This window comes from Ascochyta rabiei, chromosome 12 (assembly GCF_004011695.2).
Source record: "Ascochyta rabiei chromosome 12, complete sequence".
NCBI classification, from domain to species: Eukaryota; Fungi; Ascomycota; class Dothideomycetes; order Pleosporales; family Didymellaceae; genus Ascochyta; species Ascochyta rabiei.
Window position 1 is genome coordinate 605,991 of NC_082416.1, and position 21,894 is coordinate 627,884.

The following is a 21,894-nucleotide window of genomic DNA, read 5'->3' on the forward strand; positions in this document are numbered from 1 at the left end:
GTAATTTGTACGAGAGGACATGCGTGCCCAACGCCGCGACCCACCCCCGCAACCACCGCAACCGCCGCACTCACCGCCCTCGACCGCCGCGTGCAGACGCAGCCTGCCACGCGAATAGGGCAGCAGCAGTTGCAGCAGCAGCAGCAGCAGTTGCAGCAGGATCAGCAGCAGCAGCAGCAGCAGCCGCCAGCCGGTCACGGCCCTGACGACAAGCCACACGCCTTACGCCACACGCCACACGCCACACGCCCTACGCCCTGTGCGCGCCCACCATGGTGTTGCACGCCCACAACCCCTCGAAGCCTTCGCACGGCGCCTCCAGCTCGCGCCCCTCGCAGCCGTCCATTGCCTACCCTGGCACGCCCGGCCATGCCAAAAAGGCCTCGTCCTCGTCCAACCACGGCGCCCAGACCCGCGACCGCGACCGCGACCGCGACCGCGAGCAGCGTGAACACCGCCCGAGCAGAGAGGGAGCTGCACAGCGCGCCGCCCAGGATGTCGCTGGCCTCAAGGACTACCAGCTGGGCGACTGTCTTGGGAAAGGCGCCTTTGGCAGTGTCTACCGAGCCCTCAACTGGGGCACCGGCGAGACCGTCGCGATCAAGCAGGTGCGCCTCGAGAACTTGGGCGCCGCAGACCTGAAGAACATGGAGATGGAAATCGACCTGCTCAAGAACCTGAACCATCCCAACATTGTCAAGTACCACGGCTTCGTGCGCAGCTCCGAAAGCCTGTACATCATTTTAGAGTACTGCGAGAACGGCTCGTTGCACAGCATCTGCAAGAACTTCGGCAAGTTTCCAGAAAACCTCGTCGCCCTGTACATGTCTCAGGTTCTGCATGGACTCCTCTACCTCCACGAGCAGGGTGTTATACACAGGGACATCAAGGGCGCCAACATCTTGACTACCAAAGAAGGGCTCGTCAAGCTGGCCGACTTTGGTGTGGCCACCAAGCAGTCGGGCTTGGATCAGTCCAGCGTCGTAGGCACCCCGTACTGGATGGCACCAGAAGTCATCGAGCTGTCCGGCGCTACCACGTCTTCAGATATCTGGAGTGTTGGTTGCACAGTCATTGAGCTGATAGAAGGAAAGCCACCGTACCACAAGCTGCAACCCATGCAGGCGCTCTTCAGGATTGTCAACGACGAGCACCCACCGATACCGGGAAGTGCTTCACCAGTAAGTGTTACAATTCGCAGCAAGCGAATACACAACTAACACAGCCAGCTGCTCCGCGAGTTCCTGATGGAATGCTTCCAAAAGAACCCCACCCTGCGTATCTCTGCGAAACGACTGCTCAAGCATCCGTGGATCCTGAGCGCCAAACGCACGGTACCCGCCGTACCCACCAAACCCACCGAATACCAAGAAGCAGTCAAGTCGGTGCAGGAATGGAACGAGGCGCTCAAGTCGCCCAACTCGCTACGCAGGAGCTCACGACTTGCATCTGGCGTACAGAAGCCCTCGCAGCAATTTCCGTCCCCTGCACACGCAAACGGTGCTGCAGTAGCGGCTCGCAAGCCTCCAGTCAACGTCGATCATCTCAACATCTCCAAGTCAAGACCGACTGCAGAGTCCTTCCGCTCACCGGAACTTGACCACGACGACAACTGGGATAACGACTTCGCTGAAAGCATCTCACCGCGGGCTCTGAAAATGCCGCCGCATCGAAAGCCGCAAGACAACTTTGGTGGACTGTTCTCAGGTGACAAGCTAAAGGCGTTTGCAAGCTTCGAGGCCGTCGTGGATGGCCCTGACGGTGGCGATGGCGAGGCTACGATGAGGAGTCCGCTGAACTTGCAGCATCTACAAGGCATCTCGAGTAGTTTTGGCTCACGACAGTCCGCTAAAGCTAGGCCGGGGACTCCAAAAACCAAATCCTCCACGTCAGCGTCAACATCCACATCCAACTCCAGATCTTCATCAAATGCGTCGCAGCACGAAGAACGTCGTAGCTACGACGCTCAGCCTAAGACAGCCTTCCTGCGCGGTGTGCCACAGGTATCTCTGGCCTCCAAATCCAGACCAGTGGCTCCCAACAGGAACAGTCAGGTGTTTCGCGAGAGCTCAGAGGAGGAAGATTATTCGGACCTTTTGCCTGCAGATGAAGATGCCTTTGAGAAGCGTGTTCAAGCGCTGCAGCATTCACAGCCATTTGTAATTGTTCCTCAACAACCGCAGTTTGCTACTGCAACATCCAGCTCACCTGCAGATACCTTTTCGCCACGACTGTTCCATCCAAGCGATCTGAAGTCCGCGCCAAAGTCAACAAGAGACCCCAAGGGCAGCGGAACCATACGGCAGCGATCGGGGAGCATAGCATCAATCCGCAAGCTACAACGAACGCAGTCAGAAATCGAGATACAGAAATATGCCGAGGATGAAGGCGACGACTTCTCTGAAATCGTTGGCGACATCAAAGGTGGTCCTCAGTCTACCCTCCCTGCAACAACCGAAAGTGATAGTGGTAGCGAGCATAGTAGTCTTGCTATGATCACGTCCAAGTTGTCAGGCTCGTTCATGATCGCAGACGAGGACGATTTGGACCCCTTTGCGAACCTCGAAGACGGTCTTGACACCATCAACCTCGAGAATAACGTCGCTCGAGATCGCGATGACCGCTTAACGAAGATGACAGAACATCTGGTCAGTTGCTTGAAGCTTAGTCAGCCCGACGACGTTCTCCTCGACATCGCAGATCAACTTCTCCAGGTGTTGTACGAGGCACCAGACAAACGCTCAATCATTCTGCGGAGCCATGGTCTGCTTCCAGTGTTGGAGATACTGGGTAACATTCCCCCTCATGACCTCGTGCTTCCACTACTCAAGATCATCAACCTGATAATCTTGGAGGATGCAGAGGCTCAAGAAAGCTTGTCCTTTCTGGGAGGCATCCCCACGATTTGCCAATTTGCATACAAAAGGTATCCCAGCGACATCCGCAAGGAAGCCGCGGCCTTTGTACGGCAGATGTATCAGACCAGCACACTCACTATGCAGATGTTCATCGGTTGTGGTGGCATCAACGTGCTGGTGGAGTTTCTCGAAGAAGACATCGACGCTGAGCGCGACCTAGTGCTGATAGGCGTGAACGGAGTGTACGGCGTTTTCGAGCTTCAAGGCCCCACACCCAAAAACGACTTCTGTAGAATATTCAGCAGAAGCAGTGTCCTGTATCCGCTGTCGTTGGTGCTGAACAGGATGGTCGAAGAGGATGGCGAGGTCGCTAGACTCATTGTTGGCCGGATTGTCCATATCTTCCTGATTTTCAGTCAGGCCGAGAGTCACGTCAAGGATCTTGTGGCGGATCGCATGATCTTGAAGCGTAAGTCAAAAGTTCTTGTTGATTTTCACACGATAGCTAACAATCACAGGTGTACTCAAGGACCTGCGCAAGATGGCGCCGCCTCACCAGATCACTATGCTCAAATTCATCAAGAACCTAAGCTCGCTTTCCTCGACACACGAAGCACTACAAAACTCGAACGCGATCGATATCCTTATCGAGCTGCTGAAGGCCACACGCCAATCAGGCTCCAAGACAAGCAGCAACAGATCTGGCAACGACTCAAACCGTATGCCACCCTTCCAGCGTGAGATTTCCAACCAGATCTTGAACACAATGTATAATCTCTGTCGCCACAACAAGAGTCGACAGGAAGAGGCAGCATTGTCCGACATCATCCCGTTACTGAAGGATGTTGTGAACGATGGTGGACCATTGAAGGAGTTCGCACTGCCTGTGCTGCTTGAGATGGTCAACTCCGGCAAGGTCTCTCGCAAGATGCTGTGGGATGCAAAGGGACTCGCATTCTACGTGTCGCTGCTTGGTGACGTCAATTGGGCGGTCACGGCTCTAGATGCTATCTTTGTTTGGTATGTAGGATTGATTGTCATCCAGGTTCTCCAGCTAACAGTATTCGCAGGCTTCAGGAAGAGACTGCTAGAGTCGAGCAGTATCTGCTGTCTGCACAGTCCAATTTCACGTCAGCCATCATCACCGCCTACACATCGTCAGGTCCGTCACGCTCAACTTTCGAAAACATGCTCGAGCCGCTTCAGAAGCTTGTCCGTCTTTCACCGCCCATCGCTGCCTCGCTAGCAGTCCCTGAAATCTTTTCCCGCACAGAGCAAAAGCTCAACCACAAGGATGCTGTCACACGCCTGAACTTGTTGCGCATCCTTCGAACCATCTGCGACGCCAGAGAAGAGGGATGTTGGTTGATCCGCTCTTTCGGCTGCTACGAGCGCATCACCTGGCTCATGGAACAAGACCCTGCTGTCCTCGTTCGACAGATGGCGGAAGAGCTTGTCCAGGCTTGTGACGAGGTCGAAATGAACGGAGTCACATCTACGTCTAACGGCAAGCGAAGCCTGAGTCGCGCGTCGAACATAGGCATGAACCTTCGTCGTCCTGCCTCTTCTTCCGGCCGACGCGATGGCTCTGGTTCAAGCAGCGGCTCCACGCTAGCCAGTGCAGGGCTCGGTCTCACACCACCCACGCCAACAAGCTTAAAGGGCAACTTTCTTGTCCCGCCAATGACCTCGACACCTGGTAGTGGTCGCGACCGCATCACTCGCACACAGTCATCCAGCTCTATGTGGGATCTTATCGAAGACCCGAACTCCACCCCGCAATCAGCAGGTCGCTCCTCCAAAGCCCCAGTCCTTGCACGATCATCCACTTCCTTCGCGGCCCTCGCATCACCCACGGCACAGCCACGTCCCTCGACCGCTCGACCTGCATCTCGCGATGCGACTTCCTCCCTCTTGCACCTGCAAGCTAATTCTCGGTCCGGCGTACCGGAGCGCTCACGCCTACCCAAAGCACGCGCCCAAGGCGCCGCCGGCAGACTAGGCGAGGCCATCACAAAGCGCAGACAGAGCAACTTCAATCTTGAGAACGACACACCCGGAAACGGGAACAGCCTTCCTGCCGGCGCGCCGCCTCTGCCACGCCTGCAGATTGTAAGACGGAGGAGGGACACAAGTGGAGGCGAGCTTAGCTCTGCAAACGGTGTGAGACGCGGCTCGACGGCGGACTAGCAAGACGCCGCTCAGCCCAGGACTCCCGAGACGGTCAAGGACAACCAGTACGGCAGCCTCGTGCGGCGAAGGAGAGGCCTGACATCGCCGAGTCTGCGCACCATGATGTTGCCGTTTGAGAATCCGAGGATCCCCGACGAACGAGACAGTTTGCGCGAGTAAACCTCATAGATGATGGGTTTTGCATAGCACGGCGTTTGGATTGCGTTTTTCTCTTGCTTCCACGGAATCTGTTCTCCCAGAAGGAGAGACATCATAGTATTAGACCGGGGTACGGACGGGGCATGGGGTACATGCATAGCTTCGGCGTTTTTTGGTCTTTTTTTTTTTTTTTTTTTTTTTTTTTTTGCTTCTGCCTGTGCTTTGGGCAGTCTTGTTTTTGTTTTTGCATCTTCGTTTATGGAGTTTTCTTCATTCTGCAGTTCGCAGGTAGTGAGTGGCCCGTAGATTTCCAGCACCCGGTGTTCAAGGCGCCGCTTTGCATGCTGTGCTGTGCTGTGCTGTGCTGCGCTGTGCTGGTGTTCAAGCTGTGGAATAATAGCATATGGCATTGTTTACTTCTGGTCTTCTCTGGTCTTCAAGAGGTGCCTTTACTTTCAACTTTCGCCTTCGCCTTTGCTCTTGTGTTTGTCTTCCTTTCGCTCATTCTTTTATTCATTCATCCATCCATCCACTTTACTTTACATTACTTTACTTTACGTTAATTTACGTTACTTTACGTTACTTTACTTCATCTTACTTCATCTTACTTTATCTTACTTTATCTTACTTTATCTTACTTTATCTTACTTCACTACACTGCACTGCACTGCACAACACGTCGCGTCAACACGTCCGAATCCTAGCTGTCGCCTTTGCTCTGGCCCGTGCAGGTCCACGACATCAACGCCTCGCAGTGATGACAGAAGTCAGCACATTACCCTGCAGCATGATTCACACACTCACACGTGCACAGCCTTGACGGTCTGAACGCGGTCGCCAGGGACAGGGAACGTGTATTGTGATGGCTTGTGCGTAGGGGGGGAGGAAGAGGTAGAGGGCGACACGTGGGACTGGGTAGCAGGGCGAGTGTGTGGGGTTGGAGATGGAGATGGAGATTGGGGATTCAACATGGAGGATTGAGGTTGGGGGAGGAGCGCAGGAGCTGGAGTCGTGCTGCTTGGTACTGGCTGTAAATTTGTGATATCGATGGAATGGAAAGGAAAGTGGAAAATAAGAAAAAAAAAACAAAAACAAAACACCCAATCAACGCCTCGCTGTCGTGAATATCGTACTTGGAATCGCATCGTGTGCACCTTGTGTATTCCGTACACACGATCCTCAAAGTCCCGTCGCGCGGTTTACACGGCATGGTCATGTCCTGCATCACATCAGTAAAAAAAACTCTTCTATCAAAGCAGATTCAACACTCCAACTTACGTCCAAGCGCCCTCCCCTTCTTCCCCAGCGCCTTAGCCTCGCTCTGCTTGATCTTGGCCAACCGCGCCTCTTCCGCAGCCTCGCGCTCGAGGCGACGAACATGCTCGCGCGCCTCGCGCACCGCGTTCTTGGCGCGGAACAGCGCGGCGTCGGCTTCGCGCTCTGCGGCTTCGGCCTGGCGCAACGACTGCGTCGCCGCGTGGATGGACGGGTCGCCTGAGCCGCGGTGCAGCACGGACGAGTGCCGCTTGGTCGACGTGGAAGACGTGTGGTGGTGTGTGGAGCTGTGGTGCATGTCCGGGGATGTGGAGCGGCGGCGGGAAAACAAGCCTGATCTGCGCGTGGGCGAGACAGGAGCAGGAGGCGGGGAGGGCTCGCGGCGGGATCCGAAGAGAGGCATGGTTATCGTGGTTGAGATTGTGTTTGGTTAAGAGGTCTTTGGTGTGTACACAAGGGTTTAAATCAGGACTACTGGATCCAGCAAAGCAAGCAAGACTTGGAAAGTAGTTGAGTAGAGCGAAAAAGTGGACTGGATTGGAGCTGAGAACGGGAAACACGGCACTGATGCTCTTATACCTGGAACCTCCTTGTTCGTCTACAACAAACGTCCTGGTGGTTTATGCGCGCGGCATGCCTCGCAAAGCAGGATCGTGCTTCGAAAGTGACGTCAGAAACGGCGATCTGCACCCCTTCTAATACGACGCCGTGACGGTGAGGTCACCATGTTCCAGCCTCATCCTACAGCGACGTTGTATTCTGAAGGAGGAATGCAAGTATGAAGCCCGTGAATAGTCGATGTGAAGTACTTGGGCTAGAGCAGGCTAGAGAGCATTTCGGTGGGTCCTGGACTGTAACTGGACCCTGGCGTTCCAGCCTTTGAGAGAGAGCTAGTGGGTTTGTCCTAGCACCCAGCGCCAGATGTCGCCATGATTTCCGAACTTTGAATATGCCTGTGGCTTTGCCCTGGGGGACTGGGTAAAACATACCGATGTTTCCTCTCTAAGTATAATACAACAACAATGCGGGCTTCTACCCAATGGGACCAAAACACCGAACGCCGGCTATGCAATTCCTTTATGCAATGCATCGCCTTTTCAGCTACATTTGACCGGTTCGCCTGTTCCCATGGCCAACTTCGAAGTCGTCTTGATCATCGAGATAACGAGGACTGTGCACCCGAACGTCACGACTCCCATTGCCATGTACGTCTGCTTGTCCCTCTTCTTCGTCAGCTTAATATAACACAATGGCGGCAAGATAAACGCCAGCGCACAGGCGCTCGTAGCGCCGAACAACTCAAATACAACGCCGAGATCGCATGTCATGAGAGATAGTGTCAGCGCAGAGATGACGAGCGAGGTTGTGAAGATGATGTGGCGGTTCGGGTGATATGGTTCGTCTGCAAACCAGTATTCGTTCATGACTTCTCTGCAGACGAATGCTTCGAGAGGGAGCGTGGTAAGCATGTTGAGTCCCAAAAACAGGCGCGCAATATTGACCATGAGGTTATCTTGCGGGAAGTTGTTCAAGATATTGCCCAGCGTTTTATCGCCAAAGGTCAGATAGCCTGAGAGGGCCATGACAAGACAGGCAACAAGGGAGATGCCGGTGCTGTAGTGCGTGACACGGGAGAAACGGTCAATCGTCGGTTTACGCAGGGAGCCGTAGATCAAGAGAGAGTTGTGATGGCAGACAAAGGCGAAAGATATTACACCGATGGCTTCGAAGATACCGTCGTTGATGATTAGGGAACCACGGAGCTGACCTTTAGATTCGGCTGGAACGCGGAAGGATTGTGTGACCACGGTGATGATGATAACGAACATGCTGACGAGTGCGAAACCGCTAGCTTTGGCAAGCTGTTGTATGTCAGCTAGATTGTTGCGTTGGGCTGGGGAGGAGCAGTTGCCTTGGCGATGTCGCGGTAGAGGGACAGGGGGTAGGAGATGCCCAAGATCAACAATATCATGACGGCGCGTCTGTTGGTGAGCAGCCAGAGAAAAGACATGTCCTCGAGTGAAGGAAACAGATGATCCATGACTTGGGGGATGGTATCTCCCACGATCACACAAAAGGCCATCATGCCGCCAAAAGCACTGCAAGTGTCAGTCCTGCGACTTTCAAGTGTTGCATGTCCAACGTACAAGAGCCATTGCGCTATGGAAATAGCGACAAGTCCAGACTTCCCAAAGCAGTGTTGCACAGTCGCCTGGTACGAATCGGTCCCGCTCAGCTTCGAGTTGATGACAATAAGACAGATAGTCCAGTCGACGACAACGGTAAGGCCAACCAGGAGGATGGTGCCTGTGACGAGGCCGGCGTTTTTGACGGCGTAGGGTTGTCCGATGATGCCGGCGCCGCTGCTCTTGTCAGCCTCCATCCCGTGCAGTGGGTTCTGTGCTCTCTCACATGATGCTGTTTGCCATGTTCATAAACGAGCTGCGCATGTTGCTCCTTGGCTTCGCACTCTCCAGATACTCCTCCGGGTCAAAGTCGGCCGCGACCGTGACGCTCGGCGCCTCGATACCAGTGAGCAGGGGGAGTCTCTGCGTTCTTTCTTGCCCATCGTTTCCGTGTTCGTCCATGTAGTCCTCGCCCTCGAGCTCTATCCATTCACTGCCTTGCGCACCCCCGTTCATGCTCCGCCGCACCGGATCATCGTCAAAACGCACCCGGTTCGGCGTCCGTGGTGTGCCACCTGGCCGGGGGTGTGCAAGGGAGGATTGGCGCTTGGAGCTGCCGCCATTCGGTCGTGTGCCGGGATTGGTAGGGGATGCGGAGTTGGTTCGTGAGGACGCGGGAGAAGGTGACAGGTGTCGGGGGCTCGCTGTGGGACCGACTGCGACGTCGTCTTCGCTGTCTGAGTTGTGCTCATGCAAGAGCTGTCGGGATTCGCTCATTTTAGCATCGTCGAGGATTGCCGTGTTCGAATGTTGAAAGGTGGCACCGTGGCAGCGCGGCCGCCGTTGCGACTCGTCGAGGCCACCCCTGCAGCCGCGTCGGTGCTAATCTGTTTGGGTTTAGCCTATGAGCTCGCTTCCGCCTCCGAGTTGTGGGGAAGCTCGTCTCCAGACCTTCGACATTACAATGCTGGTCAATTTCCATCACATTACCGCAGAGCAGCCATAGCAAGATGATGCGTCGCCTGGCAGTACAGATCGATGTGTCATGGAGCATGGCTGGAACCGATCCCACCAACTCCATCTGGGTAGTCAGCCCATCTTCTTCTTCGTTTTGACGTCTGGTCATCAACATCGATCAGGTTTGAGGAATCAATCTGTCACCATGTCTTGAACTAAAGCCTAATCTTCCCCGTTACGAGGAGGATTTTCGGAAAATTGTGGCAGACATTACCTTCGAATCGAAAGTTTATTCGCCATCAGTGTGCCCTTCTCCCAGCGCTTGCACTATCCGTTTGCAAAGACTAACATGCTACCACTCAGCCGAAACCAGCAACGACCACCAACCACTTTGCTTCTATATTCTTCAAGTGATCATATTCATAATCACCAGAACGCTCACACAGCAGACCACCACCACCAATGCTGCGAACACTAGAACCTGTACGCCATCCCGGCGACCATAGCTCTGCTCGAACACATGTCCATCTTCTCCTTCGCAGCTCTGCACGCTCGACGCTGTTGCCATAGAATGTTCCGCCTGTATACCAGTCCGAGGAGGCCCAAGTCCGCTTAGAGATTGGTAGGACCGGCTATCGTCGACAGTGTTGCTGTCACTGCTCCCGTGGTAAGATTCGAGATCTTCCCAGACCACTTGCTCGCGATGGTTAGCTCGCACATCGCGCTGTGAAATTTGAGTGTCCGGCTTATCAGCGGGGTGGAGTGGCATTGTGCACGCAATGAAAGATTAGGAGGCAAGTTTTTCTACTGCTCTTAAGGTGGTCACCTGCCCTTGGACCGCATGACTGAGTCTTTTCACCGTGTTTGCTGGCTGCAATGCGCTCAGCGGGTATACCATCGTCCTTCACGTATGTTCCTGGAGTCTCTCCACTCCTCTTCCTTGCTCCCCCATAATCATCTTGTCAAGCGCTGGACACCCTCGTCTTACTGGGAACACCAGGTCATCACGCCAACGAGCACGATGACGATGATGGCCAGACCGGCTGTAAACGGTAGCACAACAAAAGAGTACAATAGCTCGACCTACTCCAGAAAGCAAGGTCACTGCCAATGGTCATTGCGTCGCAGATCTCGTTCATCAGCGGGATGCTGAGCGGAGCTCGCTCCCAGCGCTCTACTGGACCTTGATCTTGACCGCCCATGATGTTAGTTGCTGGAGCTTGGGGTGTAGAGGCCTGTGAAAGGGGCGCACACCCGGCAGGCGGTGCCGGAGCAGGCTTGCCGTTGTTCTTGTTCTTGTTGTTGTTGCTGCTGCTGCTGCTGAACAGTGGCATCCTCCTCCTCCTCCTTCGTGGGCGGGAGACGGGAGAGCATTGTAGAGGTATCTACTGAAAAGCAGCAGTCAGCTGTCTGAGCTGAGAAGTAGCTGCGGTAAAGCTGTGTTTGGATGCACTTAGTGGACAGGTTCAGGGAAGGATAGCAATGCTTACTTGTGGAGGTGCTCAATACAGTAGGTAAGCGATGATTGTGTGTTGTTGACTTTGATGCGGTTAAGGAAGGGATCAAAGTAGGCTGTGAAAATGCTTTGTGGGGGGCAGCTTAGCCAGTGCGAACGTGAAGATCAAGGACGTTAACGAATAGGTCGCAGATCTGGGCAGATACAGAGCATACGACTAGATGCTCAAATACATCATTGCAAACGAGCTCAAGCCTAGGATCTCAAGGCTACTAACAAGCTGGTATGGCAAAGTATGGTATTCGAAGCTCCACAGCTGTGAAGCGTCTTTTGTGCGTAATATCGAAGGTCTCCAACTCACTGCTCATGAGGTAGCTTTATTGAACACCGCAGCATCCTGGAGAGCCTCAAAGCTATCTTTTCCCTTGATCTGGACCAGATGATGTCTCCGGAGGGTCTCTGTGTTCTTGTGATATCCTGCCTTCCAACAGGCTCTTCTTCAGCGGAGTGCTGCCCAGATAACCCACAGCGCAAAGACACCGCAGAGTGTCGTGCCGACTAGTATCGTCAGTCATTTCTACCTAGTCTTTATTTGTAGATACTCACCGAGCATGGGCGTCAGCTCAATGCCGTGCCACTGCAGAGGCTGTCCGGCGGCGCTCTGCGCGTCATATGCCTGGTAGTTGAAGTCATAGTAGCGGTTTGAATCCTCGCCATCGTCCTCGACATAGACTTCTCTCATCCTGGCGGCTTCAGGCTGGGTCTCGTAGGTGGGAAGTAGCTTTGCGGGGTGATAATCGGAGGTGTTCGGCATGGTGTGCGATTGCAGAGATGTGTATTCGAGGCATCGAGATGGTGTCGACGATGGCGACAGCGTTGGTCAGGATAGGAATGACTGTTTGAGGAGGTTGTCAGGTAGACTTGTCTGCGTGAAGAGGTGGTGTTCATGGTCTGTGAAGGGGGTCCCATGCCTGACGCCCGTGCGGGACCGTGGGGAGAAGGACACCAGCATTGCACTGTGCGAAGTTAAGCTGTACGTACGAGCCTGGAAACGCGTTTCTGACGCTCATGCATGTTCCAATATCTACCTTTACAGTGTCATGCTTCTGTCTTTGGTGCTGGCCACGCAACCCCTGCATTGTGCGAGGCTCGAATGGAAGAATTTATCTCTACAATGCCTCAGCTTCACGACGAAAAGTCGGAGAAAGACCAGAGTCGTTCAAGGGGGTAGACACACGCTTTGCTAGCTTCCTCAGCAGCCGAGGGGATGAGTTGTACGAGCTCTTTCTAGGTTATGCTGCACCAAAGAGACCTCTTTCCAGCGCTTCCCCCGCCCTTCACCGTGCACTTGTGGTGTTGTGGCACAGCCACTGTCAATGCCCTTTCGCTTTCACGCAGGCTGCCCTCACAGTGCTGGCTCTCCACGACATGAAGCTCGATTTGCTCCAAAAAGGTCCCAAAAGACGCGTAGAGGCCGTGTTTACCACCCCGGCCATCTGCATCATGAGGGCTCCCGGTGGTGTTGTTGCATCTCCGCTGATGCATCGACCCCATGAGAACCACGACGTCACCCATACCGATTTTCCTCGCTGCTCTCCCATGATGCTTTGGTCCGTGCCCCCTGGCGTTGCGAAGAGCTTCTTGCACCGCTCATGCTCCCTTAGGTATGTCTCAACACCCAACCCACCGATTTGAATAAGACCAGCATGAAGAGAACGGCAGCGCTCGTGGAACTCTCAGCTAACTTTCCTGGTGTTAATAGCTCAGGTCTTTCGTGCTGCATCACGGCTTGAGCGTAGCGAAGTGAAGATGAAGCCGCAGTCATAGCCCCATCTCATGGCGGAGAGACGACAGCATGACGGGGGGTCGGGTAAAAAATCTGCCCTTCTACCTCCAGCTCCATCCAACAAACACCACACTCCACCACCTCGACTTTCGAAAAGCTCTCCGATATCTTTTCATGTCTTTCTGTCCGTTTGCCTGGGGGTGCCTGTCCCCACCGGACCTTTGGCTCTCGTAAGATGTGCCCCCAGGCACATGTCTTCAGCCTCTCAGCAATCCGTCTCACTCGGCCGTCGCCATATTTTCTTTTGAATATCCTCGTGTTCCGTCGCAAGGTACAGGAGTGACAGTGTTGTCTCTTTGGAGACCTCTTCAGGTAATTGCTCCGCCACCGAAAGCCTTGTACACGCTCGCTGACTCCAAAAAGGTCTCCATCTTTTTTTGATGTGCCCACAGGGTACGCCCTGCATCGCAAACCCAACCATGTTGCGGTGCAGGCGCTGTGACGTCCAACAGAAAACAAGGACAACATGATCTAATGGTAAGCCTTCTTGGGTCCCACTTTTCCGACAATACGATGATGAGGATTGGCGCGGCACTCGGCTTCAACATCGATTTCGGCTCCAATTCCTCTCGCTTGATCAAGCGAAGGAAGCCTTACCCTAATCCTCGTTGTGTAGGCGAGGGTGGTGTGATGGTTTCCGATGCCGATTCAAATAGAGAACACTGATCGTATTCCCAAGTCTTCACCTCCTGTTTTCTCCATCTCAGAAAGACCGCTGAAATTGAGGAGTAGGCCGAATATTCAATGCATGTTCGACGATTTTGCTGCCCTCGAGCCTAGGAGGAGCGCCTCATTCAACAGACGGGGGCGCGACGACGACCCCAAGCCAGCTCGCTGTAAGTAACCCCTCGCCTCACACGAACTTGAAGAGGTCGACTGACTGGCCACAGAGAGTTAGGAGGTTGAGAACAACTCTGTGGACAGGGCCGTCCAATGTTTTCTGCCGACTGTCGCAGTTCGATGCGCGAGAGACCGTCAGTCTCTTGATATCCAGGTTCGCCGTCGAAAACGCCGAAATAAGAGTGGCCTCCCAACCCACCCATGACTGGGGCGTTTGGCAATCTTGTCATGAGCCAAGCTGGCGCCTGGCTCGCCAGTCGGTGACTTGGATGATGACTTCTACGACACTACGTCGTGCTGAGCAAATTATCTATGGCCATGGCTGGGTTGTCTGCAATATATGTTTCGATGTCGTCCCTGAAGACGCTCCTCAAGGCCCTACTTCTTCCGGGTTCGCCCGTTCTGCCGAGTACCTTTGTCACGTCCGAAGATCGCATGTGGACAGGTTTCAATCATGCCGGGTGCACGCGATTCCATCGCTTCTTTGCACGATACGACTACACACGTTTCAGCATCTGGCATCAGCCGGCGACTGATGTTCGGACCCGGCTTTGTAAGTCCTGCGGTTGGGCGACGTTATTGCCCATAATGTATTGCGAGTCTTGGTCCTGGGGATAGAACATGTAGTTCTCCCTGAGACCAAGTACGCAATGCAGGCTTGTGGTCGCTGGTGCTGGGGATGTGGGACATGTAGTCCATCCCCGCGACCAGATCCGCAACGCTGGTTCCTTCCGTGATGCCATCAGCTGGTGCATCTCACGGCCGCACATCATTTCCACGAATTACCACCTTCTCCCTCAAGGCAGTGAGGGTACTTGTTGCACCAAATCTACGAGTTCGCCCGCTGTAACCCACAAGTATAGTGAGTATGGTCCTGACAAGTACGACTACACTGAGCCAAGATGTCAGTCGGTGTGATATCTTCAGGTCAAGAACAAAAACACGAAGATGTAGTGTTGCCTTTCCAGAGACGCCAAAGACTGCACGAAACGCCTTGCTGTAGGATTCTGGCCGATCGAGCCTTGCCGATCTCGACGATAGATTCAGTAAGTCACATTCGGTCCAAGTTGGTCATGGACCTCAAAAGGACGTTGCCGACATCCCTTTGATAGCTCAGGGTAGCTTGGCAGCTTAACGCACGGTGATACGAGCAGCTTCGGAGCGAGAGATGATCTGACGTTTGGAGATCCTGATATCTGACATCATGATCGTCATGCTGATGGAGTCGACATCATCTGCTACATGAAGTAAGATCTGCACAGGTTCGCTATCAGAAGTCTTCCTAACGTTTGCTAGAACTCGGAATACGTCGACAACCTCTTCAAGATTGACGAGTTTACCACCACCATCACCGCACCTTTCAAGCTGTGGGTCGACTCTCTCCAACAATATCTCGGGCAGTAGAAGATGGGCATATCGTGGCAGGTTGTGCTTCAAGTTGTACACATGGTGGAGGGTGGAGTGGTGCACGCGGAAGATATCAGAGGTGGTGGCAGACAAGCCCGGCGAGAGCATTTTTCGAGGTGGGTTGAGAGCGTGTGAGAAATACGAATGGAGGAGACGGAGTCGGATCCCCCGGGTTCATCGGCGTTTGGAGCTGATGATAGCATTGACAGGCTTGTAGAGATCGGAAGCGGCCCAATTCTGCAGGCGTCGAATGCATCCTCATCAAAGCTTATATCGTCGCCAAATCTATCTCTTTCAAGCTTTCAGCCCCCTTTGCATCTTGGGCGTGCCGTCTTTCTTGTTTTGTCGATGTGAGTGAGCGAATGCGAGATCATGAAAGGGCGCTTTGCGAAGCTGTTCGCTGACTCTTGCAGATTGCCAATCTTCAGCTGGTCCCATCTTTCAATGCTTTTGCCGATGCTCTCGAATGTAGAGACGATAGCCCGATGAAGAAAAACGATAGCGCTGCGTCTGTTCCATGGTTGAGTGTTCATGCTGGCCCCGCTTCGCTTCGCGGAACCTCCTTCCGAGGTTTGAACGTCGTCCTTCTTCGGATCCTTCCTGCTCGTTCTGCATCCGCAGAGCCTCTATCTTGGTCTGTTATGTACAATAGGCGATGTTGTCATGGTCCGTGTTTGTTTGCGAGAGAAGGTAAGGCGTAGTGAGCGACGACGACCGACAGCTAAGGTATGGTAGGCTTGCGCTTTCCCTTAATGGTCTCAAATCAGGAGAAGGAGCAGCTCGCGTCATCAGCCCAACCTGTAGTCCTTGTCAGCTTTTGGTGCCGTCGGTGTGGAGGTCTCGAGGGGTTCGCTGGATACCTGGTTCTCGGCGCCGCCATCCTCAACTTGCTGACCAGGCTGAGATGTCTCCCGCCTTTCTCCTATTCGCGGTTGTGCTGATAGCGGTAGGTCGGGAGGTACTCATAGTACTAAATTACTGCAGCACTATGGTTCTCTCCCTGGCCGCCTCGATCCATGGTGCCAGCGGGAGCACGCCAAGCAGCTCCACCATCTCGAACCACAGGCCGACGACGATGTCGAACCGTTCGCGTACCCAGAAAGGCCACTGCATCATCTTCAGAATCCATCCCTATCCTTCCGCTGCCTCTCAAATGTGTGGTTGTGCTTGGAAGGGAGCTTGCCCTACCCCACTGCACCACCTCTGTGAGCAACCTGGGGGACCCATGAGGAAGTCGGCGACTTTACTTACGCGGATCTCAAGCTCGCCATCATCATTGATTGCTACGAAGGGCATTTTGATTACTTTCGGAGCAAGGTCGTTATGTGTAGTGTTGATGGTGTTGGTGTTTGAGCAAACTCTGCGGCGGCGAGCTCACCTCCGCAAAAGCCTGCGTAAAGCAAGGTGAGAGATGCACACCACCTCAGTTTTGAGCGTCCAGTGTAGCGTAAGATGACACTTCTATTCACAGAGTCTCTCACGGTCCGTACAAAAGAGCTATACCTCTACCAGCTTGCTACGGCTTTCGGCTACCTTCAGTACCGAGATGCATTCTACATACTTACAGTTGGGTATCAGGTTGAGCAGGACGATTTCACTCTACTCAACAGCAACACGATTGCTATCTAGGCTCCATATCGTGTGTAGGTTGCAGCCACTGCATCTATCGAAACTTCACCGCACCCTACTGACTAATACTTCCCTCTCTCCGGCAGAGCATGTCAACATTACATCTATCGTACTTTGGTCCGCCTCACAACATCCAAAGATACACTCAGACCGTCCCCGCAACGGCTCGAAAGTCTCCCGGTCAGGTCATATGGTGGTCCTATGCCATTGTTTCTGGCGATGCGGAGGCATGCAGCAGCCCAGACCGCTGTCCTTCTCCTGACCTGACTACTCATGGTGAAGACAAGTACCGCGCACTGACACCTACAGCCCTCCATAAACGCAACACAGTCTGGATCCTCCAGTCTTCGGCCCCTCTCGCATCGCAACAGTCACCACTGACGAGGGGGTTTACGGTCTAAGGAGTTCCGGATCATGGGTCGTGGGCGTCTTTGGGCCCGAGGCCATTACGATGAATAGGATACCCCTTCTTGTCGGCAGATTTCCGAGCTGTTGACCATCACATGTATCCTGCAGTGTAGCGAGTGATGATGTTGATAGCATTGTGTGATGTACTCTGAAGCCATTGTCGCACATCATCAACTTCCGCTAGGACTTCCCGAGTCTGTTGACTTTCTCCAGATGCATTGGGGAGTTTGAACGCATATGGCCCCGCCTGACTGACCCACCGCAAGCTTACTTGCAAAAGCCAGTTTTGTCAAGTCTTCCAGCGAATGCTATCTCTCGTGCTGGTTTAGAATGCAGCATAAAGACTTGTTAGGCGCTAGGGGAAACAACCATACAACAATGCAGGCTAGTCATGGTGTCTATGGCATAATCGTGTATGCCAAAGGCTTAACAGTCATACGCGCCATTTGTGATGTTGCCGATGAAGTCGAGGGCTCGCCAGGTGACGAATGAGAAGGAGCGCTTATCCATCGCGGCAATCGCCGGCTTGGCATTCTGGATTCGAGCTTCACGAACAACGACGACTCCATATCGCGCGCAGCACCACCGACTCCGCCCATTGGCCCCTTCTCACACCTCGAACCCGTAATTGATACCCAGCTGCTCACCATGGCGTCCAAGAAGGTCACCACCGCGTTCTCGGTACGCCTTACGATCCCACGCGCAACTCCCTCTCCGCGAGCACCCCTCTGCCGCAACCTAGTACAGCGTTGCTAGCAGCCTACTGACGGCACGTATAGAAGTACACAGTCCAGCCCACCGGCATCTATGCGGCGATCCACAGGTTTTTCGCGCTCGACCCCAACCGCTCGACCGGCGTTCCCTTGAACCCGCAATTCCGTAACCCTCCCCCCGGTGGTCTTGACCCTGCCATCTACGACGAGCCTGTCACCATCCCCGCCGCCGACATTGCCGAGAACCCATACTGGAAGCGCGACGTACGACGACAATACCCCAGGCTGTCGACCGTCACCCAGGCCGACGCGGTTGCGCTGCTCCAAGTTGGCAGTGCAGCGGCGCCCAAGCAGGACTTGATTGGCGAGGCTGGCTCCAAGCAGCTGGTTGCTGCACAAGAAGAGGGCGCAAAGGGCCTGGCTGTCGCATTCGAGAGGAACACTGGCCTGGCAAAGGATGTGCTTGGCCCCGGTGGCATGCCCCCTCTGCCCAGCGGTTTGCACGTCAGCGATGTTGGTGTCAAGAGATACAATTTGGAGAAGGAGCAGTCCTACGGAGCTGAGTACGTGATGCCGTATCTAATTGTCGTCCGAGACCAAACACTGACTGTGTCACAGCTACCCATGCAGGACATTCGCTTAAGTTTCGATCGGGGCGTGTTAGAGTGCGTGAAGATGCCAGAAGTACCTGTAAACACGACCACAGCCTTTTCTTTGTGATGTCACGTCAATCTCATTTCTTACACTGCAACCTGTCAGAAGCCTCTGCCTCGCATCTCCTCAAAATTTCTCATGTTCTGAAGCGACCATCCAATTCCAAAATTGATCGCATTCGTCTATTTGCAGCTCTGTCATCGACGTAACCTTCAATTCAGCAGGCAGGCGCGCAGGGTCAAAGCTTGGCGTCGCCTGCACCGTGACTTCTGTTTTCAACTCCAACCTTACCCCCGCTGCGTCACCTTCTCTGCCCTATTTGATTGCGCTCGGATTGCTGCTATGACTTCAGGTACATCAGCTGTGCTGCAAGAGCTTGTTGACTCACCACTGAACTTCATCTACGCTTGTTCCGTTTGTTGCGCTACCTTTGCTGATGCCTATGAGGGTCACAATGAGACAGTCCAGGGTCTTTCGGACGGCATCAACCCCAAAGAGCGTCTCGTAACGGAACTGTACCTTGGCAGCTGCTGCCATGTCTTCTGCAGAGAGCACATTGAGGGAGGTGGTAAGTTTTTGCACTTTGCAGCGGACGCAAAGCTAACGATGTCCCACTGCAGGTCCTCCATTCCACCCCGCCGGCCAGAAGCCCAAAGCACCGTGTCCGGTATGCGTCAAAGAGCAGGGCGAGAGTACCGCGCGTGAGCTTTATTCCATTCGTGGCTTTCACAAAGACGAATATGACTCCGCAATTCCCCCAATCTGGTTCAAGGCGCCTCCGATCAATCTGGGTGGAAACAACAAAGAGATGGAAGCTCTGCGCGTGAGCAACATTTCAGCTTGCTCTAAAGCGCTTGTGCTGACCAAACAAACGTAGTTCCAGTATCTGGCGCTGATACGCTACTGCCAAGTATCTTATCGAACACGGAAGCCACTTTCAAACGAGTTGGCGGACGCGAAAAACGAGCTAGCCACCATGCAGAGTCGCGTAACGGATGAGCACTCAAAGTTTGCGGATCTCCAGCGCGAGAATGAGGAATTGCGAACTTCGGCACAGCAGGTCGAAGATGCGGAGGCGCTCAGGGCAGAAGTACAACAATTACGACATCTGGAAGAAGAGTTTGATCAATTCAACGCGGACCTGAAGGCTTTCCGCCGTCTCAAAGCAGATGTGCGCGATCTGGAAACGTTTCGTAAGAACAAGGGTGCCATACTACAACATCTGAAGCTGGTCCCCGAGCTGGTAGAGTAAGGGATGTCAATGCTGCGGTCCTTATGAAGTACTGATGTTTGCAGGCAAAATAGGAAGATGAAGGAACGGCTTTCCTCGCTGGGTTTTGCAATGGCACTCGAGCCTGTTCCCAATTATTCACAGCTAACCTCTGATGATCTCAACGAGATGGAAAGCATTGCTGAGATATACCTCGAGGACCACGGGTGCTTCCAGAAGTCGTCTTCTAGCCACACCGCTGGACGATCTGCACACACATCGGGCAATGAAGCTGTTGCTCACCCTTTCACATCCAGCGATCGCCCGTTAAAGCGTCGAAGGGTCGACTCCCCTCTTCCGTACGATATGAACGTCGACGCATCGAACAGCCGGGATGCTATGCCGCCCCCATCAAAAATTCCGTCCAGGATACGCTCTGTGCGAGGACTGATCCCTAACATACGTAAGAAATTCTCAAGCCGCCAGTCTATACCGAAAATGCAACGGGCCAATAATGGCGATGTACGAATGTACGACCAGGGACACTGGCGAAGTGCAGTGAAATTTCCCATTGGAGATAGCTGTTCATCTACACATCATGACATACGCAGTGAACCGCCCTACATGACTGGAGCATTACCAGTGGAGCCAACATCGCAAGCATCTCACCTGTTCACCAACCTAGGAGCGCACACAAATGCCTCGGACTTTACTTTCCGTGCATCCTCGCCTGTCAAAATGAACCGTGGCCAAAGCGAAGACCAGCAAGCGCGATTACCTACGGAACCGTCGTACCTGCAGCTTATGGACGGCTTGTCACACGACAGCGACTTCGAACTGGGACTGACAGACCCCCGTAGGAACGCAACGAGGCAATGCGAGGCTGGTAGCATTGTCAAACCTTTTTTCCAGAACCCTCAGGGCCAGCGCCGACCCACCGAAGTCAACACACAGCAGCGCTGGGGACTGGGTCACGCTTTCCTCCACCAGTCACCTAACGGGCCACCAAAGCTAGCTGGATACCAACGTAGCGCCCTGTACCGAGAGCCCAAGGCCCACTTCAGCCGAGCTCAGTATGATCCGTCTGTAGGGGCTGCAAGTCCAGCTTCCAACCCGGTCCAACAACCAGCTCGTCAGATCGGAAACGTAGTAAGTCCCTTCTTTGGAAGCAATCTTTACGATGCGCCTACCCCATCACAACCTCGGATGACTGAGACCCAAACCAGTTCAAGTCGTTTCGGCGCCTATCAGTCACAGAGGCACCCAACTTCACAGATGCCAACCGAATGGCATGATGTGCACAGTTTGAACGTGCTGTCGTCAGTAGATTCGCCTCCCGCTTTGCGAGATAACGCCGCTGTGCTACATGGCCATCATCAACCGTCTCGGCGTGTTTCCACACAAAGCTATCAAGCTCTTGATGTGAGCTCGGGCGGCTTTATGGAAAGAAGAAATACACACCGACCTCCTTACGACGATCATATCGACCATGGCTTTTCGACGTACTATGAGCCTATATTTTCTTGGCAGCAACAAGCAATAATACCTTCCTCGTCTTTCCATCAAGTTTCCTCGTTGCGAGTAGGGCAGTTGCCTTCAGCCATGCCGTCGTCTGTTTTGAGCCACACCCCTGTACGCAACCAGACGCAGTGGGAGACACTACATCGCGCAGGTGTAAGGAGCAGTCGTCAGATGCAGAAAAGCATACAGAGCGGCAGGCTCAATTCCTCCTTCACAAACGCATGTTCGCGCATTGAGCGACGGCGGGTCAGACGTTGATCAATCAACGCCTGTAGGTTTGTTCGTTTCTCATCGGGAATTGACAGCGAAGCGGCATATTCATGCGCGGACACCGGATACAACGAACGAATGTTCTCAATGAATCCTCTCACGCCTCAAATTGAATTGCATGACGTGACCTCATATGGGATCATTCCAATGATCAACTGTGTGCCTATCAGCTGCTGATTTGGAACGAACAACATGGCTTTCAATAACCTCGTAAACCACGGAGCTTAGTTTTTGGTTGGCATGCGCTTGACCTCCTTGAGCGCGGAGCTCAACTCAAGAGCATGTTGCCGAAGGGTCCGAGGTTAAATTCAATGGTATACGATGCTTCTTCTGTGGTTAATTAAGCTTTAGGAGAATTTACCGGCTGCAGATTGCGACCTTGGGGCCAATGCC

At 53.7% G+C, this 21,894-nt stretch overlaps 7 protein-coding genes across 8 annotated transcripts, besides 12 other annotated features; 3 read left to right on the forward strand and 4 right to left on the reverse strand.

Moving 5' to 3' along the window:
* The first annotated feature begins 119 nt into the window (after positions 1–119).
* Positions 120–184: a tandem repeat.
* Positions 185–212: 28 nt separating this feature from the next.
* Positions 213–250: a tandem repeat.
* Positions 251–272: 22 nt separating this feature from the next.
* Positions 273–5,048, forward strand: EKO05_0007276 (Non-specific serine/threonine protein kinase; the record flags this gene model as incomplete). The annotated part of the gene is made up of 4 exons (XM_038943435.2): positions 273–1,181; positions 1,230–3,327; positions 3,377–3,878; positions 3,929–5,048. The coding sequence occupies 4 exons, from the start codon at positions 273–275 to the stop codon at positions 5,046–5,048; spliced, it is 4,629 nt and encodes a 1,542-aa protein (XP_038794110.2).
* Positions 413–442: a tandem repeat.
* Positions 1,884–1,927: a tandem repeat.
* A 319-nt stretch (positions 5,049–5,367) lies between the features above and the next one.
* Positions 5,368–5,396: a tandem repeat.
* A 135-nt stretch (positions 5,397–5,531) lies between these two features.
* Positions 5,532–5,566: a tandem repeat.
* Positions 5,567–5,650: 84 nt separating this feature from the next.
* Positions 5,651–5,690: a tandem repeat.
* A 30-nt stretch (positions 5,691–5,720) lies between these two features.
* Positions 5,721–5,773: a tandem repeat.
* Positions 5,774–5,839: a tandem repeat.
* Positions 5,840–5,862: a tandem repeat.
* Positions 5,863–6,121: 259 nt separating this feature from the next.
* Positions 6,122–6,171: a tandem repeat.
* A 217-nt stretch (positions 6,172–6,388) lies between these two features.
* On the reverse strand, positions 6,389–6,867 carry EKO05_0007277 (uncharacterized protein; the record flags this gene model as incomplete). The annotated part of the gene is made up of 2 exons (XM_038943323.1): positions 6,389–6,408; positions 6,468–6,867. 2 exons carry the CDS (start codon positions 6,865–6,867, stop codon positions 6,389–6,391), a joined length of 420 nt encoding a protein of 139 aa, XP_038794109.1.
* A 694-nt stretch (positions 6,868–7,561) lies between these two features.
* EKO05_0007278 (uncharacterized protein) lies at positions 7,562–9,367 on the reverse strand (the record flags this gene model as incomplete). Of its 2 annotated transcripts, XM_059637010.1 has the most annotated exons (4): positions 7,562–8,326; positions 8,377–8,563; positions 8,612–8,827; positions 8,877–9,367. In XM_059637010.1, the coding sequence occupies 4 exons, from the start codon at positions 9,365–9,367 to the stop codon at positions 7,562–7,564; spliced, it is 1,659 nt and encodes a 552-aa protein (XP_059492993.1). The 2 variants fall into 2 exon arrangements, with proteins under 2 accessions (XP_059492993.1, XP_038794107.2); XM_038943304.2 differs by having other exon boundaries at positions 7,562–8,563.
* A 1,463-nt stretch (positions 9,368–10,830) lies between these two features.
* Positions 10,831–10,870: a tandem repeat.
* Positions 10,871–11,502: 632 nt separating this feature from the next.
* On the reverse strand, positions 11,503–11,817 carry EKO05_0007279 (uncharacterized protein; the record flags this gene model as incomplete). Its single annotated transcript, XM_038943315.1, has 2 exons — positions 11,503–11,561; positions 11,610–11,817. The coding sequence occupies 2 exons, from the start codon at positions 11,815–11,817 to the stop codon at positions 11,503–11,505; spliced, it is 267 nt and encodes an 88-aa protein (XP_038794106.1).
* Positions 11,818–14,820: 3,003 nt separating this feature from the next.
* On the reverse strand, positions 14,821–15,204 carry EKO05_0007280 (uncharacterized protein; the record flags this gene model as incomplete). Its single annotated transcript, XM_038947229.1, has 1 exon — positions 14,821–15,204. One exon carries the CDS (start codon positions 15,202–15,204, stop codon positions 14,821–14,823), a length of 384 nt encoding a protein of 127 aa, XP_038794105.1.
* A 2,577-nt stretch (positions 15,205–17,781) lies between these two features.
* Positions 17,782–18,489, forward strand: EKO05_0007281 (uncharacterized protein; the record flags this gene model as incomplete). The annotated part of the gene is made up of 3 exons (XM_038943249.1): positions 17,782–17,814; positions 17,913–18,409; positions 18,465–18,489. 3 exons carry the CDS (start codon positions 17,782–17,784, stop codon positions 18,487–18,489), a joined length of 555 nt encoding a protein of 184 aa, XP_038794103.1.
* Positions 18,490–18,842: 353 nt separating this feature from the next.
* EKO05_0007282 (uncharacterized protein) lies at positions 18,843–21,005 on the forward strand (the record flags this gene model as incomplete). The annotated part of the gene is made up of 5 exons (XM_038943360.1): positions 18,843–19,068; positions 19,121–19,323; positions 19,378–19,748; positions 19,797–20,859; positions 20,937–21,005. The coding sequence occupies 5 exons, from the start codon at positions 18,843–18,845 to the stop codon at positions 21,003–21,005; spliced, it is 1,932 nt and encodes a 643-aa protein (XP_038794102.1).
* Positions 21,006–21,894: the final 889 nt, after the last annotated feature.